The sequence below is a fragment of the Cryptomeria japonica genome, chromosome 6 (assembly GCF_030272615.1).
Source record: "Cryptomeria japonica chromosome 6, Sugi_1.0, whole genome shotgun sequence".
Lineage (NCBI taxonomy): Eukaryota > Viridiplantae > Streptophyta > Pinopsida > Cupressales > Cupressaceae > Cryptomeria > Cryptomeria japonica.
This window is the reverse complement of record NC_081410.1, coordinates 423,740,459-423,766,832: the sequence shown is the minus strand read 5'-3', so window position 1 is coordinate 423,766,832 and position 26,374 is coordinate 423,740,459. Positions and strand designations below refer to the sequence as shown.

The 26,374-nt window shown below is 32.8% G+C and overlaps 1 protein-coding gene across 1 annotated transcript; it reads left to right on the top strand.

Annotated features, from left to right (window-relative positions):
* The first annotated feature begins 11,712 nt into the window (after positions 1-11,712).
* LOC131856098 (2S albumin-like cysteine protease inhibitor) lies at positions 11,713-12,551 on the top strand. The gene is made up of 2 exons (XM_059207380.1): positions 11,713-12,206; positions 12,318-12,551. The coding sequence occupies exons 1-2, from the start codon at positions 11,795-11,797 to the stop codon at positions 12,344-12,346; spliced, it is 441 nt and encodes a 146-aa protein (XP_059063363.1). The 5' UTR covers positions 11,713-11,794; the 3' UTR covers positions 12,347-12,551.
* The last annotated feature ends 13,823 nt before the right edge of the window (positions 12,552-26,374 follow it).

Here is a 26,374-nt window from a genome sequence, read left to right as displayed (position 1 = left end):
GCAAAAGAGGTTGTAGTTAAGGACTTATACCTCTTGTAAGAGAGAATCCTTGAACAAACAACAACAAATGCATACAAGGAATAACATCAAGTAATAAAGTTCACACCATCCACGAAATAGGAAAAAGTGGATCCTTAGATAAAAATAAGAAAAGATCATTGCCTCCCAAGGATAAGGTCAATGAGAAGGACTTACTCAATCTTCCAGGGAGAGATTTAGACATGAACAAAATGTATTACATACTCACATGAGTTCATGCAAGCAAGACATTAGTGTATGTAAAATGCTCCTCACAAGAAGTGGGTAGGATAAGAAAGAGAATACACATCTTCTCCCATATCTAGGAAAAGAGAATTCTAAAGCAAAGATGATCAATATTTCCACACTATTACCCCATAGGAACAAGAGATAACATAGAAAAATTAGGCTATTATGTTGCTTCAAAAATATGATTGCACTTGAAATTGTACCATCATGAATGACAATGAGCCCCCAGTAAATGAGCTACCAATGTCACATAATGATGAGCAACATAATAGCCATTAATGTTATTTAAAGACATGATAGATTGAATGAGGTATTTGAATATGACATGCTGAATGCTCAACTATAAGTGAGATCAAAAACATGTATAAAGTGATAAAAATTGAAGAAGAAAAGTCACAAAAAATCTTAGAAGAGGGATGAGTGTAATTTATTAGAGCCTTATCCCTAGAGGAAAGGACTTTATGATGAATAGGAGATAAAGATTCATAAGTGGATTTAGAAATTTGAGGGGAGTCATTAAGAGATTTGTTCATCGCCAAGATTTCCTTATGAGGGGAATGAGAGTTGATAGAAGTAGAAGATGATTTAGTTGAAGTGATATCATCATCACTACTAAAAATAGCATTCACATTGAGAGATGGTCTTTTAGATGCTTTGGTGGGCTTAGAAAGATTATATCCAAGTCCAAATGAATATTCATGCATGTTATGTTCTAAAGGAACTTTAATTCCTTGTTCATTTGTGCCACAACCATTTCCACTATAGCCACTCTTAGCCAAAATATGAAAACCACGACCATAACGATTAGCCATTTTAGAAAGAGAAGGTGTTTTTTCATAAGACAAAGAATCAAATTCTTCAGAATTAGAGATGTGAGGAGAAGAAGTTTGAGAAGCGGCCACAAAATTATTGCTCATAGGTTTAGGTAAGACTGATTGATCTCTAGTTTCTTCCTTCTTTTTAACTTTAAGCTCTCTAGTAGGAACCCTATACTCACCTACAAAGGTGGGATTGAAATCAAGAGATCCCCAATCGTCTTCTGCAAGAACCTTCTCAGGATCAAAAGCCTTTTCATGTGTAGATTCAAGTTGAGAAGAATCTTCTTCAGGAACTTTAGACTCATCCAAAGAATTTTGATTATCAGAGGGTAATGATTCATCCATAGGTATCTTGTTTAACGAGTCATCACTAGAAGAGGAAGGCTTAGAAGAACTCCCTTTGGAAGAGATGTTTGCAAACAAGCTTGAAAATTAGTATCACCTATCAAGGTATATGTCTTATTATTATAAATAAATTTAACTTGTCTATGCAATGTAGAGGGGACAGCTTGCATACTGTGAATCCAAGGTCTCCCTAATAACAAGTTGTATGTTAGATTTCCCGACATAACATGGATAGGAGTAGGCAAAGTAACAGGTCCCACTGTGATGGGTAAGGTGATAATACCTAATGAAGGCTTAGCCACTTTATCAAAGCCTCGAATGGGACGAGAGTCAGGCTCAATAAGGGATGTATCCACATTCATCTTATGCAATAGATTAATGCTACACACATTAAGGCCAGCACCATTATCTACCAGTGTTCATCTTATAGCAGTGTCATTTATGATAACCACAATCGTCAAGGGATCATATTGATGTTGAATTTCACTAGTAGGCAACTCATCTTGAGTAAACATAATTTGAGCTTTAGGATTCATCACAGAGTTAACCAAAGACACTATATTACTAGATGTATTAGGTGGAGGAACATTCAAATCTGTCAAGGCATCTTGTAACATTCCATGATGAGCGGAAGAAGTTTGGATCAAATCCCAAAGGGATATCTTAGCAGGGGTAGCTTTAAGTTGTTCTATGAGATCATATTCCTTACCAAGAACTTGTGAAATATGTGGAGCTTGCGGAAGAATTGGTTGAGGATTAGGAAAAGAAACTGGAGTAACAGGAGGAGGATTAGGCTGCCTATTATTTCTAGTATTATAGGTATGAGCAACCACATTATAACTCTCTCTAGTCAGTTGTTTAGCATACTCATAAGGGCTCTTAGTAGAATAACCTCCTTGCACAGTAATAATAGGTTTGTTAGGAGTGCAAAAAGAATCATTAGCATAACCACCTTGAACCACTAAGATAGGCTTATTTAAAGGTTGAGAATTTTGAGAAGGACAAGCACCTTGGACAGTGAAGAGAGGTTTGTTAGGTGTTTCATTCACATGTATCAAATTGATTGAGGATGGTTTAGAGGAATGAACAGAAGTGTTGGAAGAATTGTTGATAGTCTTCTCTTGCACTAAAATCTCATCATGGATTAAATCAATTTTAGGAGAGAGACAAGGGGTAGGCATTGATGTTCTAGTAGGCAGAGTAATACTAGGAAAGGTCATATCATCCTCTATCATCAAAGGATCTACATGGGGAATAAACTCTCTAGGAGAAGGATCGACATTACTCTCTAAAGTCTCACTTTTGAGAGGGAGATCTTTGAAAGAGATGTTAACCATCTTGCTTTGAACTAGGGTTTCCTTATGAGTAGAACCAAGTTGAGGAGAGGGAGATGCTTTATTTTTAGAGGGAGAATGATTGAGATTCAAGGAAGGTGAGAAACTATCAAGGGAGTTTTCAATCTTGATTTCATCCCCTTTGGCTAGGGGTAGAGAATAATCTATACCTTCTTCTAATGGTTCATCCCAAATAGTGAGGTTGTTGAAAGGAATGTTTGAAGTATTGTCAATTTCGGGAGAGGAGATAACATTGTTTATTTTTTCCTCATCCTTAGGAGGGAGAGCATCAATAGATGTGTTAAACTCATCCTCTTTCCTCAAAATATGTTCAATATGATCTTTAGGGGAGAGAGAATTAAGGAAATTGCTTTTTATTTCATCTTCTTTCTCTAAGGGATGCTTATGGGTAAGACAAACTTTAGGAGAAGGGTAAGCATTTATCATTAATTCATCATCTCTAGTGGGAATTTTGTTGGAAAAGGAAATGCCATCACTAGGAAATGTAGGGATAATGTCATCTTCTTGCACAAAAGGATCCTCATGAAGGGAGCGTTTTTTAGGAGCCACAAAGTCATCAAGGGCATCATCCAACAAAGCATGATCATATCTATTAAAATGTTTATCTTTTGATTCAAAAGGAGATATCTCTTCATAGAGGGGATCATTGAAAACAACCATGTTACTAGATTTAGTGGAAGAGTTGATAGGAATGTACCCTTGAGAGGAATCATTCGACTTATCTTTCTCATCACAACGAAATGGCATAGCAACAATGTTTATGAGTTTTTGGTAAAATGAAGGTTTGGTATCTTTAGGTTTCAAAAACTCATCTAAAGCTTCATCTAACTCATAATCATCACAAATATGAACATCTTGCAAATAAAAATCTGACATTTTGAAATAAAAATTGCACACAATGCAAAGAAACAAAACACACTCTTTCTTTTCCTTCTTTTTTTTTTTCTTTTTTTTTTTTTGAAAATTAAACTTAAATGAAACACGCTAAATCTAGATTTAGATCTAACAAATGTAATGCAAGAGAAAGCAATAATAAGATTTACGTCGGGTTCACCAAAATGTGTGGGGGAAAAAGTGACACTAAGCAAACATGCCCTAATCTCACTTTCAATCACACACTTGTGGAATACGAAAGAGCCTAGAGGTATCACACAATTGGCTACTTCTTTTTGTGGAAGAGAGAGCCATGGGATACCTATTAGGGTTTCTATTCCTTTGTTGCAAATGATAGATAGAATGATGCAAGTTCAATTCTTAACCCCAAAGTGCAAGTATGAACTAGTAACAAGATTGCAGAATTAAGATTAAACAACGGAAAATTGTAAACACAAGGACAAGACAAGAATGCAGATGTGTACCCGGAGTTAAAATCTGAGTGAAAATGTTCGGGACGAGGGCACGGGTGCCACTGTCCTGATTTTGCTCCTGAAATTGCTGTTTTGCAACCTGAAAAGCTGTCGGAAAAATGCTGAAACTTGCTGTCTGACAGAAGGACCAGGGCGCCCAGCGCCCCTGTCCCAGGGACCAGGGCACCCAACGCCCCTGTTCTGGTAGGACCAGGGCGCCCCACGCCCCTGTCCTGGTCTTTTGGGTTGGAATTTGGTGTGAAGTTCTGTCTCAGTCTGCTTCCGTCGGATCTGCAACTTGCGGCGTCGTCTGAATCTCGAAACCTGCACTTATATCTAAAAAGGTATGGTGGGCGACTATATAGGGTTTTGCCTTAGTCAAACCCCCGCTTTGGTGATTTCCACCTCCACGAATAGCCAAGTTGTATTGTAAAATTAGTGTGTGTGCAGACCTTATGTGTGTGCAAGATCCTAAAATGCAAGTAAGCAAACTAGAGCAACCTAGAAAGTAAACCCTAATTGCTTGTAAATGCTAATGTAAATGCTCTAAATCAAGATGCAAAGTGATCTAAAGCATGAATACAAATGATATAATGAGGCTTATGCAAAGACATGAAAACAAAATGAAATCATACCCAACCCCAAGGGAGGGGTACAAGCCAATCTTCAGTCGGTGATCCCTTATTGCTCTTCAATGCCTTCAAAGCCCTAAATGGATGAATGAAATTGATGAATTCTTGATGGATGGATGCTGAATGTTGTTGAAGTCTTCAAAGATCTGCTCTTTCGCTGCATAGAAGATCCCTGAAACCAAAATTCGGATCCTTTCAAATGAAGAAAGAGAGCTCTTATATATGAAACCCTAGGTCTTAATTTCAACTTTTGGCTAACCTAGAGATTGAATCTCCTGCCAATTTCTTGGGGTTAAGCTTTATTTTATGATTGGATCGCGCTCCTAAAATTTCGGGAAAAATGTCCGGGACCGTGTGCACTCCGGGCGCCATGGTCCTGACAACTTTTCACCAAATTTTCAGGGCCGTCGGATATGATGATTTTAGAGAGAATCCCGAAGTTACAGGTGATTTCGAGATGTTTTGACCCCCAAAATCAAGCCCCCAAGTTCAAAATAGGACCTAATTAGGGTTTTTGATTAAATGATGTATTGGAGGAATAAAATGAAAGGGGCACACTTTAATGAAAAGGGCCCAACTTTATGATATGTGAGATGATAAAATAGGACCTTAGACCTAATTAATTTAATTAATTAAGTGCTAAAGGGGAAATGCAATGCAAAATGCAAAATGCGCCAAGGCGGGTGCTAAACTAGGTGTGAAATTGTACCACCCTAGCAAGTGCGTACAATTTACGACGCTACACTTTATCATTGGCATAAATATATTTTCCAAGGATAGTGTTTGACTATTAATACACCTTCATTACGCTTTCATTATAGGCTCACATTTCATTATAGGCAGAGGAAACTGGCTAAGAATACGACTTTGCACCTGCAAATTTCATTTGTCTTAGACATATCAATTTCTATAAATATTGCAATCGATGTTTCCAAGAGATGTCAAAACTATTCACATGCTTTGCTTGTGTTACCATAGCATACTTCGATGGGTAGCAGAATTTGTTTATTTTTATTTCTAAGGAAATTATGGGTAGCTAAAACATATTTCCATGGAGGACAGTCCCAATTTGGTTAAAAAATCTGTAGTACTTAGTGCCTGCACACACTGCCAATATCATGGCTAACCAAAAAGAAGAGGATCTCCTCTGACTGCAACCACAGAGACCATACGTACAAGGAAGAGTTTGTGTTGCCAATACATTGTGGTGATGAATGTGAATATCCAAACGATAGATATGTTAATCAAGATTCTAATAGGAGTTATCATAAAGTAGAAACTAGAAGACCATTCATAGCACCTGAATCTCGTAGACGTAGAAGAGGTGGATCAAGGCATACAACAAAAAAGAGGATCTGCTGTCACGACAACCACAAAGAGGATACCTATAAAATATTTGAATAATGTATTGATTATATTGTTTAAGCTGTGAATAGTGCCATGCACATGTAATCATGTTAATGGTAATCAAACAATCAATTATGCTTAAGAGAACAATAATGTTGCAAGAAAATGGCATTATAAATACCTAAATAGTTGAAGTGATGTGAAATTAATGCTTAGAGATTTCGGCCCCACTACTCTTTAACCAATCGAATTTAAAATAAGTAAATAAAGAATGCAAGGATTGATATGGAATTCTTATGGACAATGGTTATCCTTATTCTATCAATCTTGCAAGCTGTTTTATCTAGTCTCTCTAAGATTAATGAGGACAAATAATCCATTTCGACTATACTTTACTTCTTTAAAATAATAGTTTTGGAAGTTAAAAGTACTCTGAAATTATGGATTTGGCATTTGTGGTATCTCTTGTTTTTGGTAAATATGATTAAAATCAGCATATCTTTGATAAATAGAGAAGTTATATTCATTTCTTTGAGTTGAATTTTTATGTGAAAAATATGTGTTAATTATTTTGTCATTAGTTACAATATAAATCTTTGAACCTAAAGCTTTCACAAATATCTTTGTGTACCTATCGTTAGAGGATAGTTTTAATGACACTTGTCTGTTCTCTTTGGTGTAATTTTGATTTGGTGTTTCATTTGTCCTTGTTCTAAGATTATTATAGTTTCTAAGCTAATATTATTTTTTATGAATATTATTTTTCTTCATTTCAAAATAATGGTCTTGTTTGCAAACATAATGTGTACAACTTTATCACATATCTTCAAAACATCAATTATCTTGAGTATATTGCTTTCTTCTCTTTACCAATATAAATTTCTTTTGATTAGCTTTTGTCCTTCCAGTAAATGAAGTAAAACTATATACTTAAGGGCTCTTTTACATACTTCCATTTGAATATTGCTTATGAATTATGAAGAAGAGAGACTTTCCTATTAAATTGTTAAAATAAATTAATATAGTCTTATTAGTATCTAATTATCCAATTTATTTCTTACAATGTTATATCTCATTATATATGGATATGTTTTTCAAAACTTGAACTATGTGAACAATTTTTTTTGGCTAACAATACTAATTTTCTTTAGCTTTAACTATGTGAATGTTTGAAATCATAGTGATTTAAATTAATATTATATTTTAAAATTAATACATTATATGCATAAGATTCTCTTATGTAACTTCTATAATCATAATTTTTTTGGACTCAAATTGGTTAGTGATATTTTCTCAGAAAATGGAGGTCAACGTAGGAATGAAAGTGGAGGTCTGTAGTGAAGAGGAGGGATTCCGAGGAGCGTGGTTTGAAGGAGCTATCATTGCATTCGGCAATGACAGTCATGACAAGAATACATTCTTTCTTCAATATGAAAAATTCATTACTAAGGGTTCAAATGGGGAGGCACTGCTGGAGGAGGTATATTTGAAAAATATGAGACCCATTCCACCGTGCACGCAGATGCCCATCGACCTCTCATCTGGCTTCGCAGTAGAAGCGCTTGACACTGATTGTTGATGGAGGGCTATTGTTATGAAAAAATTCATATCACATTTTGATGGGAAGGAGCTCTTTCAAATATACTTTCCTGATACTTGTACTATCAAAGCTTATCCTAATACTGACCTACACCCCGCTCAAGAGTGGATCAGAGGACAATGAACACAACTACAATGGGACCTTCACAAAATATTTATGTAAAGAGTCCTTAAGAAAATAGGAATCCAATGGATGAAGAAAACAAATTGGAATTTTTAGAAGAAAATTTGATGTAATATGTTTTTATTAAAATTTGCTTTACTGACTATCGAATAAATTATTAGAGGTTGATGCAAAATGTTCTGTTTGATTTTTCTTTAATGAAAATTGAGTTCATGTATTATTTGTTTATGTAATACATCGTGTTCAACTTTTATTCAATGCCTATTAAATATTTTAGAAAACTATTGCATTGCTTGATTGTTATTTATTTCAACAAAAAAAAGAATATTAGTTAAAAAATATTTTCTTAAAAATACATATTAGTTGTTCTTTTAATTTCCATTAAGTGTTTTTGGATGTTACATATGCTATTAGAGATACCAATTTCAACACTTAATCTTAGTCTCTCCACTAAAAAAATTATGTATAAACTTAACATAGACTATCTTGCTTCACAGGGTGCAGTTGCGACGAACAACTCGGAAGAAAGTTCGAAACCCCTTATGGGTTCAATTTTGGAAACTTTGGCTTGACCATGACTATAGCTATTGTTCATTTCCCTCAGATACAGAGACAATGGCTGAGGCAATTGATCGACTTCGAAGAGAAAGATGTGTTTGGACAACTGCGAGCAAAACAACATTAAAGGCATCCATTTGGAAGAAACTTGGAAACAACAATAAAGTTGACCTTGAGAAACCACCTGAGAAGGGTCAAACCACTATTGATCCTATCAAACACCATTTAAATTCTCTCCATTATTGAGAGGAATCCATTAGACAAAGTGATAGCGACTCCTAAATGAGAGTCTACAAAATTTTGTAACTATTATGATTGTAGTCAATTTTGGATTGAGTAATAAAAATTAAAATTTTGGATTGTAAACTCTATTTTTTAATGAATTATGTTCAAATTTTCTTTAATGCCCATGAAATTTTTTAATAAATTATATTCAAATTTTTCTCAATTACTATTACATACTTTACTATGACTATTAAGTGTTCGATGGTTTATTTTATGCATATTTTTTATTACTAAATGTTAATATTTTTTAATATTATGTTGTAACTATTTATGGATATTTTCATTCTCATAATACTAACTTCCATTTTATGTTATTTATATTCAACAAATAATCAAAACATGGATGTTTCTGAAAATGCATCAGAAATTGTTGTTGCAAGCCTAGATGTATCGGTGAATTCAAATGAATTCATAGAGAGCCATATGGACAAATGTGCGAGAACAATTTTGGATTACTGCAACAAAATTGTCAGAGAATATGAAAACACGACCTTAATGATAGATGATGTTGAAGAATTAGAAATATTGCAAATGGAAGATGTTGCAACAAAAGTTAAGGAAGTTTTTGCAATAGCATCAAAATTTCCAGATTCTTTAAAAGAAGTATATCGCGATCATTATGAGCACAAGGGTCGGAATACAATCCTCATCGTTGAAGAATTTGTTATGTATTTACATTATTATAATGAAGTGCTATTCATTTAGTTACTTCTTGGTCGATCTTTAATACTTCTTAAATATTGAATTTTTATGTAGTTGTTAGATAATGGCCCAACTGGGCACTATGTGCTATTAGGGAATGGGTAAAAACCAATGGACAATTATTGAACCTACTAAATTTTGTAACTATTATGATTGTAGTCAATTTTGGATTGAGTAATAAAAATAAAATTTTTGGATTGTAAACTCTGATTCTTAATGAATTATGTTCTAATTCTCTTTAATTCCTATGAAATGTTTTAATAAATTATATTCAAATTTTCCTCAATTACTATTACATACTTTACTATGACTATTAAGTGTTCAATAGTTTATTTTATGCATTTTCTCCACCAATAAATTTATTTTTCAAATGATTAAAAAATTGTTGTATTGATAAGGCTCATGTATATAATAATAATAATAATTGTCACAATAGATAAGAATTTCATTTTTAATATTAATTATTTAATATTTTGTAAATCTTTACAATTTTTACACATTTTAACTAATGCTAAAATCAAAATTCAAATGACTCGAAAGTTATTGTAATAATGCTAATATAAATAAAATAAATATAATGTTTGATTTTTATCCACTCACATTATAGAAATTTCCATAATCAAAACCTTAATATTAATTATTATCATAATCAAAACCTCAATATTATTCATAATTAATAATTATAATCTTTAACCCTAAACCTAACTATATATCTAACACAAAACCTAACCCTACCCTAATTATAATTCTAACCTTGACCCTAACCCTTTTCTATCCCCAAACATAATCCTAACCCAAACACGTACTATATTTGATTGCAATCTTAACCCTAATCCTAATGATAATTCTAACCATAACCCTAACCCACTAAGATTAACCCCAATCCTAAGCCCAACACTAACTGTAACCCTAACGCTTGACGCAATTATATCATTAGCCCTAATAATAATTGACGTCTTAACCCTTATCATAATTATAATTCTAACCCTAACCCTAACCCTATTTATAATTAATGATTATAATCTTTAACCTTAACCCTAATTACCATCATTAAGATTAACCCCAATCCTAACCCTAATCCTAAGGATAAACCTAACTATGATATTAGCCCTAACCCTAACCATAATTTTTACCTATATCTTATCATAATTATTATTCTATCATGATCATAATCTTATCTATAACCATAATCCTAACCCTACCTCTAACCAAGATTTAAACCCCAACCCTGATATTATACACTTAATAACTATAAAACAATATTACAGTTTCAAAATAAGAATATAGTAGTATTATACTTTACTAATAAAACTATAAAAATAATATTATAACTAACAATAATTTAAAATAATAATATAATACATTTAAAATATTTCAAATTTATATTATGAATATTATTTTCAATAAATTATAAAAAAATAATATCACAATAATCAAAACAATATAAATTAATAATAATAGTATATTATAATATTATTCCACAAAAAATAGAAAATAATAATAATAGTATATTATAATATTATTGCAACAAACATTAATAATATAAAATTATATAGTTCTAGATTTTAATTTTTTTATTGTTTCCCATGTTGCGTCGCGACTGCTACTAGCTTACATATATTTGATTTTTATATATAATACGCCGAGAGATATCCTTCTTGAGGCGCCTATTTTTATCATGTACCCCAAACTCTAATAGATGCATCTAGAAAGATATCTCTCAACATATTATATATATATTTGATTAAAATCAAATATATGTAAGCTAGTCTATAATATATCCAAATAACCCTGTACTACTAATGCCACTGCACTTAGGTGTAAAGCTAACTGTAAAAGGATCATTTTTATTGAGTTCAAAAGCAAATTCATTAGTTCAAAATGGGCTCTAGAAAGTTATAAAGAATGTTTAAATATGATAGTGCAGTGATGCACTTGGGTTATCTCTCTTGGATTCTGCTCTAACCAAATATTTTCATCATTCCTGCAAAATTTTGTTGCGAATAACAGAATTGTTGTGAAATATTTTACATAATTTGATGGTCTCAAAGTTTCTTGGATAGTTTTGAAGTTTCAAAGCTATTGATAGCCGACTATTATGGCTCAAATTGTAGTACCTGATGTTGTTCTTCCATATTTTTGTAAAAAACTGGTAAAAGCTCTGCTTTTGGCATCTACCTGCGCTGTCTGGACGCCGCATGCTGCTTAGCTGCCCACCATTCCAGCCGCCAGTTGCCACCATGCAAGATTCACTTACGTGTTCCACGCCCACCTGCATGTCTTCCATGCAAACAAAGCTACGTCCTCCCCTTCCTTCCCTACTTATACCGTTCTCCTCCTCCCCTGTTTCTCCACGGACAGATCTTCCACTACCCCATTTGAGCATATTTCCAACACAATTTGAATTTTCCCCAAAATGAAGCAGCAATCGACGAAATGGGTGGCGATGGGCGTGTTAGTCCTCATCTCCTTCACAATGGCAGTGGCAGAGTGCGAGGAGAAGAACCAGGGGAGGCAGCAACAGTGTGACCCGCAGCGGCTGTCTGACTGCAGAAATTTCATGAGAGGGCAGTCTGATTACGGGCAGGGGCAGCAAGGGCAGCCCCCACGCAGGTGCTGTGAAGAGCTGCGGCAGATGCCTCAGCAGTGCCGTTGCGACGCCATTCAGCGAGTGTTCGACCAAGAGCAGGGAGAGGGAGAGGGAGAATACTTCCATCAGCAGGGAGGTGGGCAAGGGCGAGAACGCCAACAAGAAATATTGGAGAGAGCCAGAGAACTCCCTTCTCGCTGCAACACTTCACCACGCCGTTGCAACATTCAACGACGCGGTAAAGATCTTTACTTGTTCTTTTCTGAGCTTTCTTCCCATTTCCATAGTTTGGTTTATTTCAATTGTGTAAATTGACATTTGGGCTTATTGTTGTTGTTTGTGTTGGCAGGCATTTTCATGTCAGGAAATATCTGGTAGATTATCTATGGTTAGTAATATGTACGTACAGACTTAAATAAAAGTTGTGTCGCCTCTGCTAAGTCTTTAGTGTTCTGTTGTTGAGGAATTGTGGGCACATCATCGTGCGCAGTTCCAAAAGTAGAGCTGAAGGCGAGGTGGTTTTTCTTTATTCTTAAAGATATGTAAAATCCTCTCCATGCTTCAATGAAGAAGAGTTATAGAAGAGTTATCTACTCAACATTCATGAAGAACTTTTTAAAGTTATCAATTGAAGGGGTTTGAAAAATACCTACTCCCTCAAAAGATAATGCACTTAAGATATGATAATGCACTTAAGATAGGCATGGAATCTTTTATATGATCTAGTGGAAGATAATGCACTTAAGATATGATAATGCACTTAAGATAGGCATGGAATCTTTTATATGATCTAGTGGAATCTTTTAGATGATTATATGAATCTACTAGAGAGGTAAAACATATTGTATATTGCTTCGAATCTTAACCAAAATAATTGCATTTATAACTATAATGGTCTACCATGGAATGAAACAAACCCATTTAAACTATATCAATACAACCTATATCCCAAGGCAATCATACACAAATACGAATTCATACAACATTATTTTTTATTTATTTAAAAGAATAAGATCGCCTATATAATCCTCTCACAATAACATGTTTGGGTATGCACAATTACTTATACACTCTCATAAAGTGTATCTCACAATAACATGTTTGGGTATGCACAATTACTTATACACTCGAGTGTATCTCACAATAACATGTTTGGGTATGCACAATTACTTATACACTCGAGTAAAGTTATACACTTTAAATTATTCCCTTTTTCAATATAGAAAAAATTCTACAACTACTCAATTACTACACTTTACCTTCTTGATTACTACACTTTATCTTCTTGATGATCAAAAAGGAGAAAAAAAATAATTTTTTTTTTATATTTTTTCTCAAAAATATAGTTCTTTTTCCTTTAAATTTACACATAATATAGCTACAAATTATTGATTTCTAATGTGTTTCAATGAATTTGAATACAAGATTTTAGAAGAGGAGCTACAAAAAACTTTAATTGATCTAAACAAGGCACTTATTGTTCAAAGGAATCTAATTGTCTCAAAACAATAAGGAAATTCAACAAAAAATAAATTAAAAAAATGTAACAAATTATATTATACAATGATATATGTGTATAGATCTATATTTTTATATACTTCATTATGTAATGTTAAAATTAAAAATATGAATTTCTAATGTGTTTCAATGCATATGAATGCTACAATTTTAGCATATGAATGCTACAATTTTAGAAGAGAAGATACAAAAAAGACAAAAATACACTCTTATGTACCTTTGATTGATCTAAACTAGATGCTAATTGTTTGTTAAGTAGAGGGGTCGATGGAGTACTTGATCACCCCATACAACTTGCATTGAAAGTTGATAACAATAGCATTGAAAATTGTTAAAGGTAGCATTGGAAGGGTTTAATAATTTATACATATCCCATTGTATTTGATGTTGTTGAAGTAGAGGGATCGATGTATTACTCAAATGCCTCAAACTACTTGCATGATATGTTGAATTCCTATCTTTATCTTGACTATTTGCCTTTATTTTTTTCATCTTTTCTTTTTCACATTTATTTCTTCTATTTCATTATCTTTCAAAAAATTTCTCTTTCCTTTTTGTTTTCTATTTTTCTCTTCCCTCATTTTTTCTCTTTATTTTTCTCTTTCCTCATTTTTCTCTCCCTCATTCTTTTATCTCTCTTTTTCTCTTCCCACATTCTTTTATCTCTATTTTTCTCTTCCCACATTCTTTTATCTCTATTTTTCTCTCTATTTTTATTTTCCGCCATTCTTTTTCCTATTTTGATGAATTTTCTTGTGTCTACCTAACTTTTTTTTATTTTTACTTTCTATTATGATGAATTTTTCTTGTCTCTACTCTATTTTTCTCTTCTCTGATTTTTGTCTTCCCTCATATTTTTTCTATTTTTCTCTCTATTTTGATGAATTTTATTTTGTCCCTACCTACCCTTTTCTTGTTTTTTCCTATTTTGATGAGTTTTCTTTTGTCTCTACCTACCCTTTTTTCTTTTTTTCTTTTGTTTTTTTTGGTTTTTCCTTGTTTTCCTTGTTATTTAATAGGCTATTAAAGGTGAGAATTTCCATATGAAATGTTAATGTCTCAAGAAAAAAATTTCATGGTCAATTCCTCCTCTTTTTTGTTAGTATGTCGGTTTTGTAATTTGCAAATTTTCTATTGGCAACTCAGTTAGGCAGAGGGATTTACGATGCAATGGAAGGTATAAATTTATTTTGCAAATTTTTTTATCTTCCATGGATTTCATTGGTGACTAGGTGAGAATAATAGCCAAAACAATAAAATCCAATATTTGTTGTTTTAGGTCAAATTATGATGAACTGAATAATGGTGCTATTGGCATCATGTAGAAGTGTTGACAAGGCAAGTAATCATTTGAAGAAGGATTTGTAGGGATCACAACATTGATGTTGCTCTAGTAAAGTTCTGCTACTTCTCTTTCCAACACGTTAACTGCATAATATTTTTGAAATCTTTGGTGAAACAATTTTTTGTCTAGAGAGATATAAAGTTGGATATCAAAACTCTCCTAGTTGATGATACTTGTATAATTGAGGAAAAAAAGATTTACATGTTGTATTCCACCTCAATTGGGCAATCTTAGTTATCTTCATGTTTTAGATTTGTCACAAAATAGTTTGACAAGGTCCATCCCACCAGAGCTGGAGAAATTAGTAGCAGGAATGTTTGTAATGCTTGGTTAGCTGGATAGTCTGAAGAGAAAGTAATTATTGGGTTGGGAAAAACTTAGATGCTCAGGTATTGTATTACTATATGTATGGTGGAAAAGTGGGCGAATAAAACTTAATATATGAAAATTTAGTAAATATTAGTCCACACACACACACATGACTTCTTGATGCAAGCTATGGAGTAACGTAGTGTTACTCAACTTCCCAAGGAGGGTCCCATGGTTCTCTATCTCACAATGTCCCTCAAACCAACGTTTTTGCTCTCAGACTACTGAGCAAAATGGTTTAGGGATGGGAAATATGAGAATGAGAGATGCTTTTGATTGATTTTAGTATGAAATATGTATTGTAAGCTATGTATGATGCTAAAATGCAATAAACTAAATGATAAGATGACGAGGTTAGTATGAATACTATCCTAGCATGATATGTTTAGTCTATGATTAAACTAAAATGATAAAGAACTTATTCTAAACATGCATATTTAGTCTAATTTATGATCTAAAAGAGCCTAAATGATGAGCATAAAAAATGATATAAAAGCTTGAAAGAATTTGAGCATAAGTGTGATGCTTCAAATTTGAAAGATGATTGTTTAGAATGGAGGAATGAGAGCTCTATTTATAGCACAAACAGGGCAATGGATGGTCAAGATTGAATGGTTTAATCAAGGGCCAAGCTTGAAAGTTGGGGATCCATGTGCACAATTTGCACCAATGAAATGGTGACAAGTGTCAACATAAGATTGGGTTGAAAGAAGGGGTTGGAGGCATTGAATGCCTGAGAAGACCTCATGTTTATCTAGAGGCTAAGGGTCAAGTCTAAATTAGGATTACCCATTGGATTAGGAGTTAATCCAAGGATAAACCTTTGTGCAAATGATTAAGAGGTAATCATGGTCAAAGCATTAATGGCCTGATGAGACCTTTGGGTTGGGTAGAGGTTGAGTCAAAACAAATGTTTTAACCATGTGGGAGAGTTTGAAATAACCATTAATGGTTATTGGAGACTTTGGGGATTAAGTGGTTGAAGGTTGAAAGCCTTCAATGGTTATCAAAGACTTTAAGGGTTTTGGTGGTTGAAGGTTGAAAACCTTCAATGGTTATCCAAGACTTTGGGCCATTTTGAGAAGTGACCTCCCTTTGCTTAGGGATGTGACAAAGTTTAGAGGGGGGTTATGTTAATTAGAATCGATTAGAAGATTCTAGAAGGGATTAGGAAGGGGTTTGGGATTTTGCAAGTGGATGGGGGGGATAATAGGATTTAAATGAATTAATTGATTTTCATTCAATTTGGTTGCAATTTGGAGAAATTAAATAAATTGGATTTATTCAATTTAGGATAACCATTTAATTAAATTTGAATTTAATTAAAAGTGGCTAGAGGGATTTAATTGAATAAAATGATTTATTCACTAAATGGTATAGTGAATTTTATTTAAATAAATTGAGTAATTTACTTAATAAAATAGAAGAATGTGGATAATTTAATTAAATTGGATTTAATTAAATAGGGAAATGAACATAAAATATTCATTTAGGAATATGGTCATTTTTATACGTCTACACTATATTTATATCAATAAATAATAAGAGAAGAACATCATATGTATGTTTCACTTGTTATCTAATAGAGCAGTACCCAAAGTCATTGGTGATATATTTTATTCAACTCTTTCTTCATATCTTTGTTTTTTGATATCTATTCCATATCTTGTACTAGTTTGATCAACTGATTGATAAGGAAAATAAGATCCCAGAGGAACTCAAAAACCTTCTTATACATGGTAGAGCAATCTGGTTGCTAAAGCTTCAAAATTTCCTTAAGGATCAAGGCTTTGGTAGATTATGTTCACTATAAGGGTCTCACACTATGAATATATTCTGATGCTGGGTGAGCATGGTATTCTAAGATCAGTCTAATTTTGTAGCCTTAGACAACTCATTATAAAAATATGTCATTGCTCTGTTTCATAGTATTGATTTTTGTGATTTGGCTCATTCAACTAGATCTTATCCATGCAAGAATATGAGCAACAATATGCTCAGACATTTTCTTCAAGATGCTATAATGTCCTTGAAAAATCATGCAAAGTTCTTAGATGAAATTAATATGAAACTGTTATTAAATGTGAGAAAGCAGGTTTGGTCAAGTTATTCCTATCATCATTGTAGCTAAAAGCTAATGTTTCTTTGATGAACATTAGCTAAAGTTATCTTGGACATTTTCTTCATGGGTATAGCCTTACCTATGCAATTCTCTGATTGAAGTTTTTACAGACTCGATACGAAAATCTTATTGTTTTAGCTGAGATGCTGACATCAAAATATTTAGTAAAAACATTTTTAGATAATAATTATTAATAATGAAAAATTTAATTACAAAGAATAAGGATAAATTAAAAAAGTTTTTTGATTTTAAGTTTTAAAAATAAATTTAGGAATAATAAATTCTCCATAATTTATATTTAGTAAAAAAAAATTTAGATAAAAATTATTAAAACAAAAATTTTAATTACAAATAATAAGAGTAAATGAGTAAATTAAAAAGTGTTTCAATATTAAGTTTCAAAAATAAGTTTCAATATTATTGTCTCAATTATGAAGATATCTCTTATGAGCCTTAAAATTCATGATTGCCTTCATTTGTAATCATGAATTGTGTTGGCACTTCTTACTCACATTTTTCTTCTGAAGATGTCTTTAAAAGACGACAGCAATATTGTTTTTTGCATAAGGTTTTTTCTGGTTCTTTCTCGGGTGTACAAATGTCAAATGTTTCTGCTCTTTTAAGATACAAGGTTATAGTAGATTGTCAAGTCACGGTCTCAAATGAGGATACGAGAGACAATTCTGAGATGCTTGGTAAATTTTTTAATTTGTTTTCTCCTCAAGTGGATTATGAGGTACGTAGGTTGGTGGGAAGTCTCTGGTTGTAGACTGGTTCTAATTTTTCTGGCTCTGAGATTTTGTCTCGATTTCTTACTATTTGTTATGACATTTTGTATGATGAGGTTTTTCTCCAACTCTTGGTTTCCACATTCATACTTCCTTCGGTATGCACTTGGGAGGTTGTTGGGCCTACACTGGATAGCTATCATTTTGAGCTGGGGTCTTTTTACTATGGGGGCTTTCTTCCTCGTTCTGACCTACTAGGTAATGGGTGGTGTGGGGAGTTACTATTTGAAATGAGAATGGGTTTAATCTGTGATAGAATGGGAGATACTTTGAAATCATTCGAAAGCTTGCTAGATTGGGTTTCACCTCAGATTGTGGATAAGGCTTTGGTTTTGTTTATGGCTTTACATTCGCTGCTTTCACTTTGTTTTTTGGTTTCAGTGCCTCCAAGATTGGAATTCCCCTTACAGATTGTCCCTCCTTTGGGAGAGGATAGGGAACCTTCCGATGAGAGCTCAAGCTCTTGGTTTTTGACATGATTATATAATGCAGTTATTTTTTGGTTCATATCTTTTTTTGATGCAGATTAAATCTCATGAATTGTTCGAAATTTTTGAGATCATGAGAAGATTTGGTGCAGCCTAGTTATTCATTACGAGGTTGCTCATCTGCAGTTTCAAATTCTGTAGTTTCTTTCCCTATGGGGTTGTGTGTATATCTCCAATTTTTGGAAGGCATCCACACACATGATATGTACATCTCTAAAGCTATGTAATGGGTGGGTTTATACTAATCTTGTATATGGGGTATTTAGGTTATTTCAGTTTTTGCTTTTTTAGGGCCGCGATCGGAGGTTTTCTTGCGGGTTCTTTCCTGTCGGTATGCCCCTTGAACCCATTGTAAAACAAAAATTGATTATATTAATAAACAAATAGTTTAGTGGCATGTCCACTTTTATTGAAAAAAAAAAGTTTCAAAAATAAGTTCAATAAGAAAAAAATATTTATACTTAATAATTAATATAAATTAAGTTGTTTTTCAATATTTTCAAACTAATAATAAAAATAAAGTAATAAGCAATCAGTCATTATGAAAAATAAAAATTAAAAATTTCAATAATAAATAATAAAAATAAATTAATAAATTATTAATTAAAATTTAACTTGTAAAACCTTGTAATGAATTATTTGTGAGTGTGATTCTCACCATGATTTTTTCTGCTTAAGGTTTTTGACGTAAATATAGTGTCTCTTATGTATAGTGTTTTACGGTTTCATGTTTCATTATTGCAGAGATAAGATAATTGTGGTTTGAAGTTTAAGAGATTAAAAATAATATTGTTGAAGGCTTAAACTAATTCACCCCCCTCTCCCTCATGTGTTGTGTTCAACAATCCAATATTTAAGGGATGAATCATTTTGACTTGTTTGCGTGTAACCTTAGCTACTTTAGTGGACTACAGTTTTCAAGATTTGTAGGGTTGCCAATTAGCAAAAAAATTTTGTACAAATAAAGTTGGGTCAAGTACTACAACAATCCAAGAGAGGACAATATGGACTCTATGAGTTAATTATGGGTGGCATATATTGGTGAGATTTTTGCACGTGTCCAAATCCCTCGGTAATTATCAAACCCATTTTCATGTAGTTACATGATATGGTAGCGAAAGCCATAGGTTGAACTTCAAAATTTTAAATCCCAGTGAATTGTATGTATTTTCTTTTTCTTTTTATTTAAAAAAAACTACTTTAGGATTTCATAATATCAATAGATGGTACTACTTGACCATCAAAATAGCTACAAACCAAACATAATTATATAGGCGATAGTAACCTTTGATCATTTCAAAGAAGGCCTCATACAATACATGCCAAGGTTTAAAGTTTAAACTAAAGGTCTTATCTTCATTGTTGTTTTGATCTTCTTTATGTGCCGTCTCATCCTAAGCTTAGACTTAAAACTACTAGTAAAGTGTGAACACTAAATAACAACATATGTCGACAAGGCTACTTCCCTGTGATGACTAATAACTACACTAGATACAAAATGTATGTAATTAGTGGAAGCTTAAGCCCAATAACCTCTGATCATTCAGCCTATGGACAAGAAAGATCACCTCGACCTCTTCTCCATCTCTACAACAACCACCCATTGTTTATATATACCTCCCAATGAACTCCCCAGGAGGTTGATGACCTATCTTGGCTTACGCTGGTTGTTGGTTGTGCTAACTAGGATGTCTAGTATAATTCAATACAAATTGTCATATAATAAAAAATTTCCTGACCCAATAAAAAACAAGAATAGTATTTTGCAACACATTAAATAGTTATTGAAATACATATTAAGGTAAACAAATTTTGGTGTGAGAAGAATCCAAAGGTGAGACAAATCTGGTGGGCATGATTTCAAAAATATAATTCTTATTTTTAATTTAATTTGATTTTTTAAACAATAGTGCCTCAATTATATTTGTATTTTTCTAATATTAGTTATGATATTTTTAAATTTTTATTTGATACTACCAATTAATGATGATGATTTTTCATATTAAATTTATAAACTTTTTCTTGTTATTGAGGTTAGGGATTGGGTTTAACTAGATTGACATTTCAAATAGGTTGAGGGTGTTTAATATATGTATTTTTTTAATTAAAATTAAATTACAAGTTATAAATGGTTAATATCCACTTATGTTTAGAATTAGAACTTAATTGGAGTAAAGGTTCAATAATTACAAGTTATTGTTGGTGTTAAAATTTAGTTAGGGTTTATGTTTATTTAATGTTAAACTTCAAATAGGGTTAATATTTAAATGACCATGCTTGTACACAAACAATCCAACTAAAGGGATGCTTAAGTTTTGATTTTTTATTATGTTGGAGCAGGAAGGAGGTGTGACTGCTTTGTATTGTTGTTGATAGTGTTGGGAGAACTGAAGCAAGACTAATAACCAATATATTTTTATTTTGATTTAATCAAAGTTAAATTTTAGTAAATTATAAATTCAACTATCAGAATCATTGGGAAGGGAAGCATATTTGAGCATTTGGAATGTCTAATTAACACATATACACAACGCTGCAACATAGAGTAGAAGATTTGAAGAAATATATATATATATATATATATCGTCATATATTTGCTGATAGGCAATCCCATGGCGGGGTTAACCCACCATCGAGAAATTGTTTCACGCTATCGACAGGGATACTCGATGGCGTCGGAAAAAATAACTAGCGATGGCATTTAAAAAATATTTTCCCATCATATCTATGCTTTCTGAAGTGCTATGACAGTTGTTGGCACTATGCTGGAAATGGTTGTGGCTCCCCACGTACCTCACTAGGAGTGAACACATTCCCTGCATATTATTCAACATGGCACATCTAATACTCTGTATAGTACTGCCTTGGATTTTTCATCCCAAACACTTTGCACTCAGCTCAGTGCTTTGTCTTCGATAATGCTGAGTTTGTAGCTTTGAGTTTTTCATGAAGGTCTTTTTAACAATCAATTCTAGGTGGTTTTGAAATTAGTTGTGGGTGGATGAATTTATGTTAGATCTGTGTTGTAGGGGAAAATGGACAATTTGGAGAGACACCCACATGAGGAATTGCAGTGCAAATCATGTAAATAAGATAAGTTTGCTCCAAATTTTGATGGGCTTTGCTTTATTAAAATTCTCGTTACCACTCTAGGCTTTCAACATGATCTTCTATTTTTTTGGCTTCATGGAAACTGTTGTGGGATTTGGATTCGGTTTTGACAACATGTGTGGGTGATAAATGTAGGGGACTTATTTCTATCTCTAATTTGATACAAGAACAAAAAAACAAGGCACCATTTCCTTTAGCCATGACCAAGAACAAATATAGAACTGAACACACAGTATAAAAAGCTTCAGAAACACAGAATGAAAACAATATCCCTACTCAGATTCATCACCAGCTCGAACATCTATGACCTTCTATTATTCCTAGAGCACTTGTCAAATCCTAAAAAGGAAAACTACACCAAACCAACAAAACTCCTACTAAAACCCTAAGACTAGTTAGCTACTAACACAACAATAGCTACCACGACAATTAATTACAAACCAAAATTCAACACAATTTAAAGATAGGAAACTGACAAAAGAGTGGAAGGCCCTACCATAAAGAGGGTGGTTACAACATCCTCCCCCCTTGAATTTTTGTTTGAACCTCACGGATTAGAAGAATTAAATTTGGTAAACTTCATATTGAATTTCATTTCCACCAGTATGAGGGGTTCAGGCCTTCCAATAGTCCTGTCTTCAAAGTATTCACTTGGGATTTCATGGCATAATTTGGGTCACCACAAAAAATTTCAACCCATGCACTTCCAAGGTCACAAGTCTGGTGTCGAATCCAACCATCTGGTTTGGTAGACAAAGCTAGGTGAAGTTTTTGGCATGGAGTTATCCAAATAATAGTTGCTAATACCACCCACATACCTAGAACTTTATCATTGTTCCAATCCTGGTTTGTAAAACTGCTCTCAGATTGATTTAGGTTGTCACCTTTGACCAAACTCTTGATGACATTCTTGAAGTATTTTCTTTTATCTTGCTCACACTCCCATAGTTCAGTAGCCCTCTCCATCCAATGAGAATTACTAGCAAGTTCTTCTAATGTTTACTTCAAATCAACATCTATCTCTTGAGGTGGCTTTTAGCCTTGCTGGTTGCGTCTCATTGTAGTTGCATTTTATTCTTAGCAATTGCACTCTTCAAGTGATATGCACTTTTGATTTCAAAGCATACCTTCAACTCACTTCTTGGCTTTTGTAGAATTTTGTTTTTCTCTTCAATCCATCACAAACTGCTTTGATACCAAAACAGATGAAGATAAGCCTATGCTCCTACAAGTTAGCCTCAAGAAAACATATACTCTATCACACATATTAACTCCAATAGAAGACTCTATTCTTGCAATCATACTCAGGACTATAAACAACAACAAGACAAGATGAAAGAATTAAATGTGGAAGAAAACATGTTCAGGTTAGACCAAGCAGAGGATAAGCCATTGTTTCCTTTATTTATGATAAAAAATAGATACAACACTGGATGCACAATATAGCACACCTCAGAATCGTTGAAAGAAAACAACACTCAACACAATCACCAACTCTAATACCTCTGACCTTCTAACATTCCTAGATTGCTTGTCACACTCTAAAAATAAAAACAACACCAAACTAACAAAATTCCTAATGAAACCCATAGGCTGAGTAGCTATGAATGGAAAAGCCCCACGAAAAAGACCAACAACTGCCACAAGAAGCTATTACAAACCAAAATTCAACACAATTAGAAGATAGGAAACTGGTGGAAGAGTAGGGGACCCAGCCATAAAGCGAATGGTTACATCAATTACAAAATTCGAGATGGTATTATTCTATGTATGTTTATGTGAAATTTTATAACAAAGATTGCAATTGATCCCTAAGTAGTAGTGCAAGCCTTTAAATGCTTTATGACTTGTAGAATAACATCTAACTATTTGCTTAGAGCATATTTATTTGCACAGGAAGGGGATATACAGATAGCAAAGGTTAAATTCAGAGGCCCAAAAAGTTCTCAAACATAAAGGATTGCTTCCACATCAACATGTCAACCTTGTTTTCTTGGTCAATTATCATCTTTTAGTTTGGATGGACTACAAACATGAAAATAAGTTAATTTCTTAGATATGTTACTATTTCAATATATGATTTAAAAATTCAATTTATATTTACTTATGAGTTTAATGATTGCTTGTTCTACAGGTGTGATCGTATACTTTGGTATGGTAAAGGCTTAAGGCAACTCTCTTATGTCTGTGGAGAATCAAAGTTCTCTGATCACCGGCCTATTTATTCAATTTTTATGGTAGAGGTGGAAATACTCAACAAAAGGAAATTAGAAAAAGGTTTAATGAGTTTAGGTGCCAGATTCCAGGAGGGAGACCTGCTACCCAAAACCAAAAGTTGTCATTAAATTCTCAGATTTAATGTAAACACTTGTTCCTTTGGAGCTATTTGCATCTTTATAACTATAGATTATCTATTAAATACATGTTCTGGTTGCTTTTTAACAAAACTTATGTTGCTCCAAGAAGACATGATGTTCTTTTTATCTGAATTTAGCAATGTGTGAAGATAGCAAAAATTTTGAACTTTTGAAAGTAAACCCTTGTCAACAAAATGAATTGCCAATTTTAAACAACAACGATCTTAATTTTAAAAGAATTTGAAATGGTAAGGTGAAATTTCTTTTTAAGCTTCCAAAACAAAGGTGAAGTTCGTTTTAATGAGCACCAAAGGAAAGTGATGTTCAATTTTAACCTTTTTTTGCCAAACTGAAAAGTTGTACTTGTTCTTTTTAGAGCCCAAAGAAATGTGATTCCTAACTTGCATAAAAGAAATATTTGAGTTTGTTGTCCTTTTTATCCATGCAATAAAGAAAAGATTGAGTTTTGTTTTAAGCACCAAAAGGAAAGTATGAAGTTCATTTTATGTATCCAAAAGAAATCGTGAGGTTCATTTTAATCTTTTGCAAAAAAGAAAGGTGAGTTATTTTTACTAACTTATAAAAGAAAGTAAATAAACTAATTAACTCCTCCTTTTCCTACACTAAAAAGTAATTAGAACCTGCACATAGTTAGTAAAAAAATGCAATTTTGATGGTGGGCTTTATAAGCTTAAACTTTTTGACCATGTTACAAACTTTCTCTTTGCCAAAGTTACATGCCAAATTTCCACACAGATGCGCTAAAGTATGGTGTAGAAGTGATAAAAGAAAGACCCTATTCGTTATTCTAATTCCTGAATACGCTATACTGATACTCCTATGCGCGAAAAAAGAAGAGAAGAACATGCGCTCGAAAGAAAGTTAAATGCGCTAAGGGATGGTTTCTATGCACTAAATAGTGCGATGAATGACCTAAAGTTTGCCACAGATGCGCTATAGAAAGTCCTAGATGCACTCAAATAGTGTTCCATGTGATTGCAATCTTTAACTTGCACAAAAAATGGCATTATTTATGGGGATGTGCCCCATGGTGTGCGCCAGAAATGTAGGTGGGAAAATGCAATGATCAAAATGAATAAATCGAGATCAAAAGGCCCACAAACCAATGAGACTCTTGGTGCAAGTATATAAACTAATTGAACTAGTTTAACTTCCCAAGCGGTGTCCCATTGTTCTCTATCTCACATGATCCCTAAAGCCAATGTTTTTCTCTTAGATTATTGAGCAAATGACTTAGGATTGACAACTCCAAGAACAAGTGATATTGTAATCTACGCGCATGAATGCATTCTAAGATCTATATGATGTGTTAAAACTATGATGATTAAGTTAAGATGAAGATAGTGATATGAAAAAGATTAACAAATTATTCTAATATGATATACTAGCTTGGCATGAATATTCTATGATATGGAAAATGCTTCTAAATGCTATGATGATGTTTTAACAAAGAGAGGCTAAAATGCTTAGTAAATTAGGCTATAATGTAGATGCATAAAAACTTGGATATATGGATAATGAGGAATGAGAGCTCTATTTATAGGAAAAATAGGGCAATGGATGATTAAGATTTGAATAATCTTAACAAAGCCTAGGATTGAAAGTTAATCAATCCATGTTTACAATAATGAAATCGTGACAATTGTCAACAAGAGGCTGCTTGAGAGGAGATGCAAGTGGGAGATGTAGGAAAATGCAAGTGGATGAGAGAAAATAATTTTAATTAAAATAAAATTACTTTATTTCAACCAAAATAGATGCAACTTGCATAAATACAAGTGGGGGTATTTTATAAATAAATTAGATTTATTTATTTGCAAGGATCAATTTAATTAAATGTAAATTTAATTAAAAAGGGAGAAAGGGGTTTTAATTAAATAAAGTGATTTATTTTAATTAAAGGCTAGAAAAGGTTTATATGAATTTAATTAAATAAATTGACTAATTTATTTAATCAAATAGATGAATGCGAAGAAATCAACTAAATAGAATTTAATTTATAAGGGGATACAGTTAAAATAAATATTAAATATTTATTTAGGAAGGTGGTTAGATTTATACGTCTACACAAGTTATAAATGGTTAATATTCACTTATGTTTTGATTAGAGCTTAATCGGAGTAAAGGTTCAATAATTACAAGTTATTGTTGGTGTTAAGATTCAATTAGGGTTTACGTTTCTTTAATGTTAAACTTCAAATTTTTTATTTAAATTACCATGCTTGTACACAAACAATCCAACTAAAGGGGTACTTAAGTTTTGATTTTTTTATTATGTTGGAGAAAA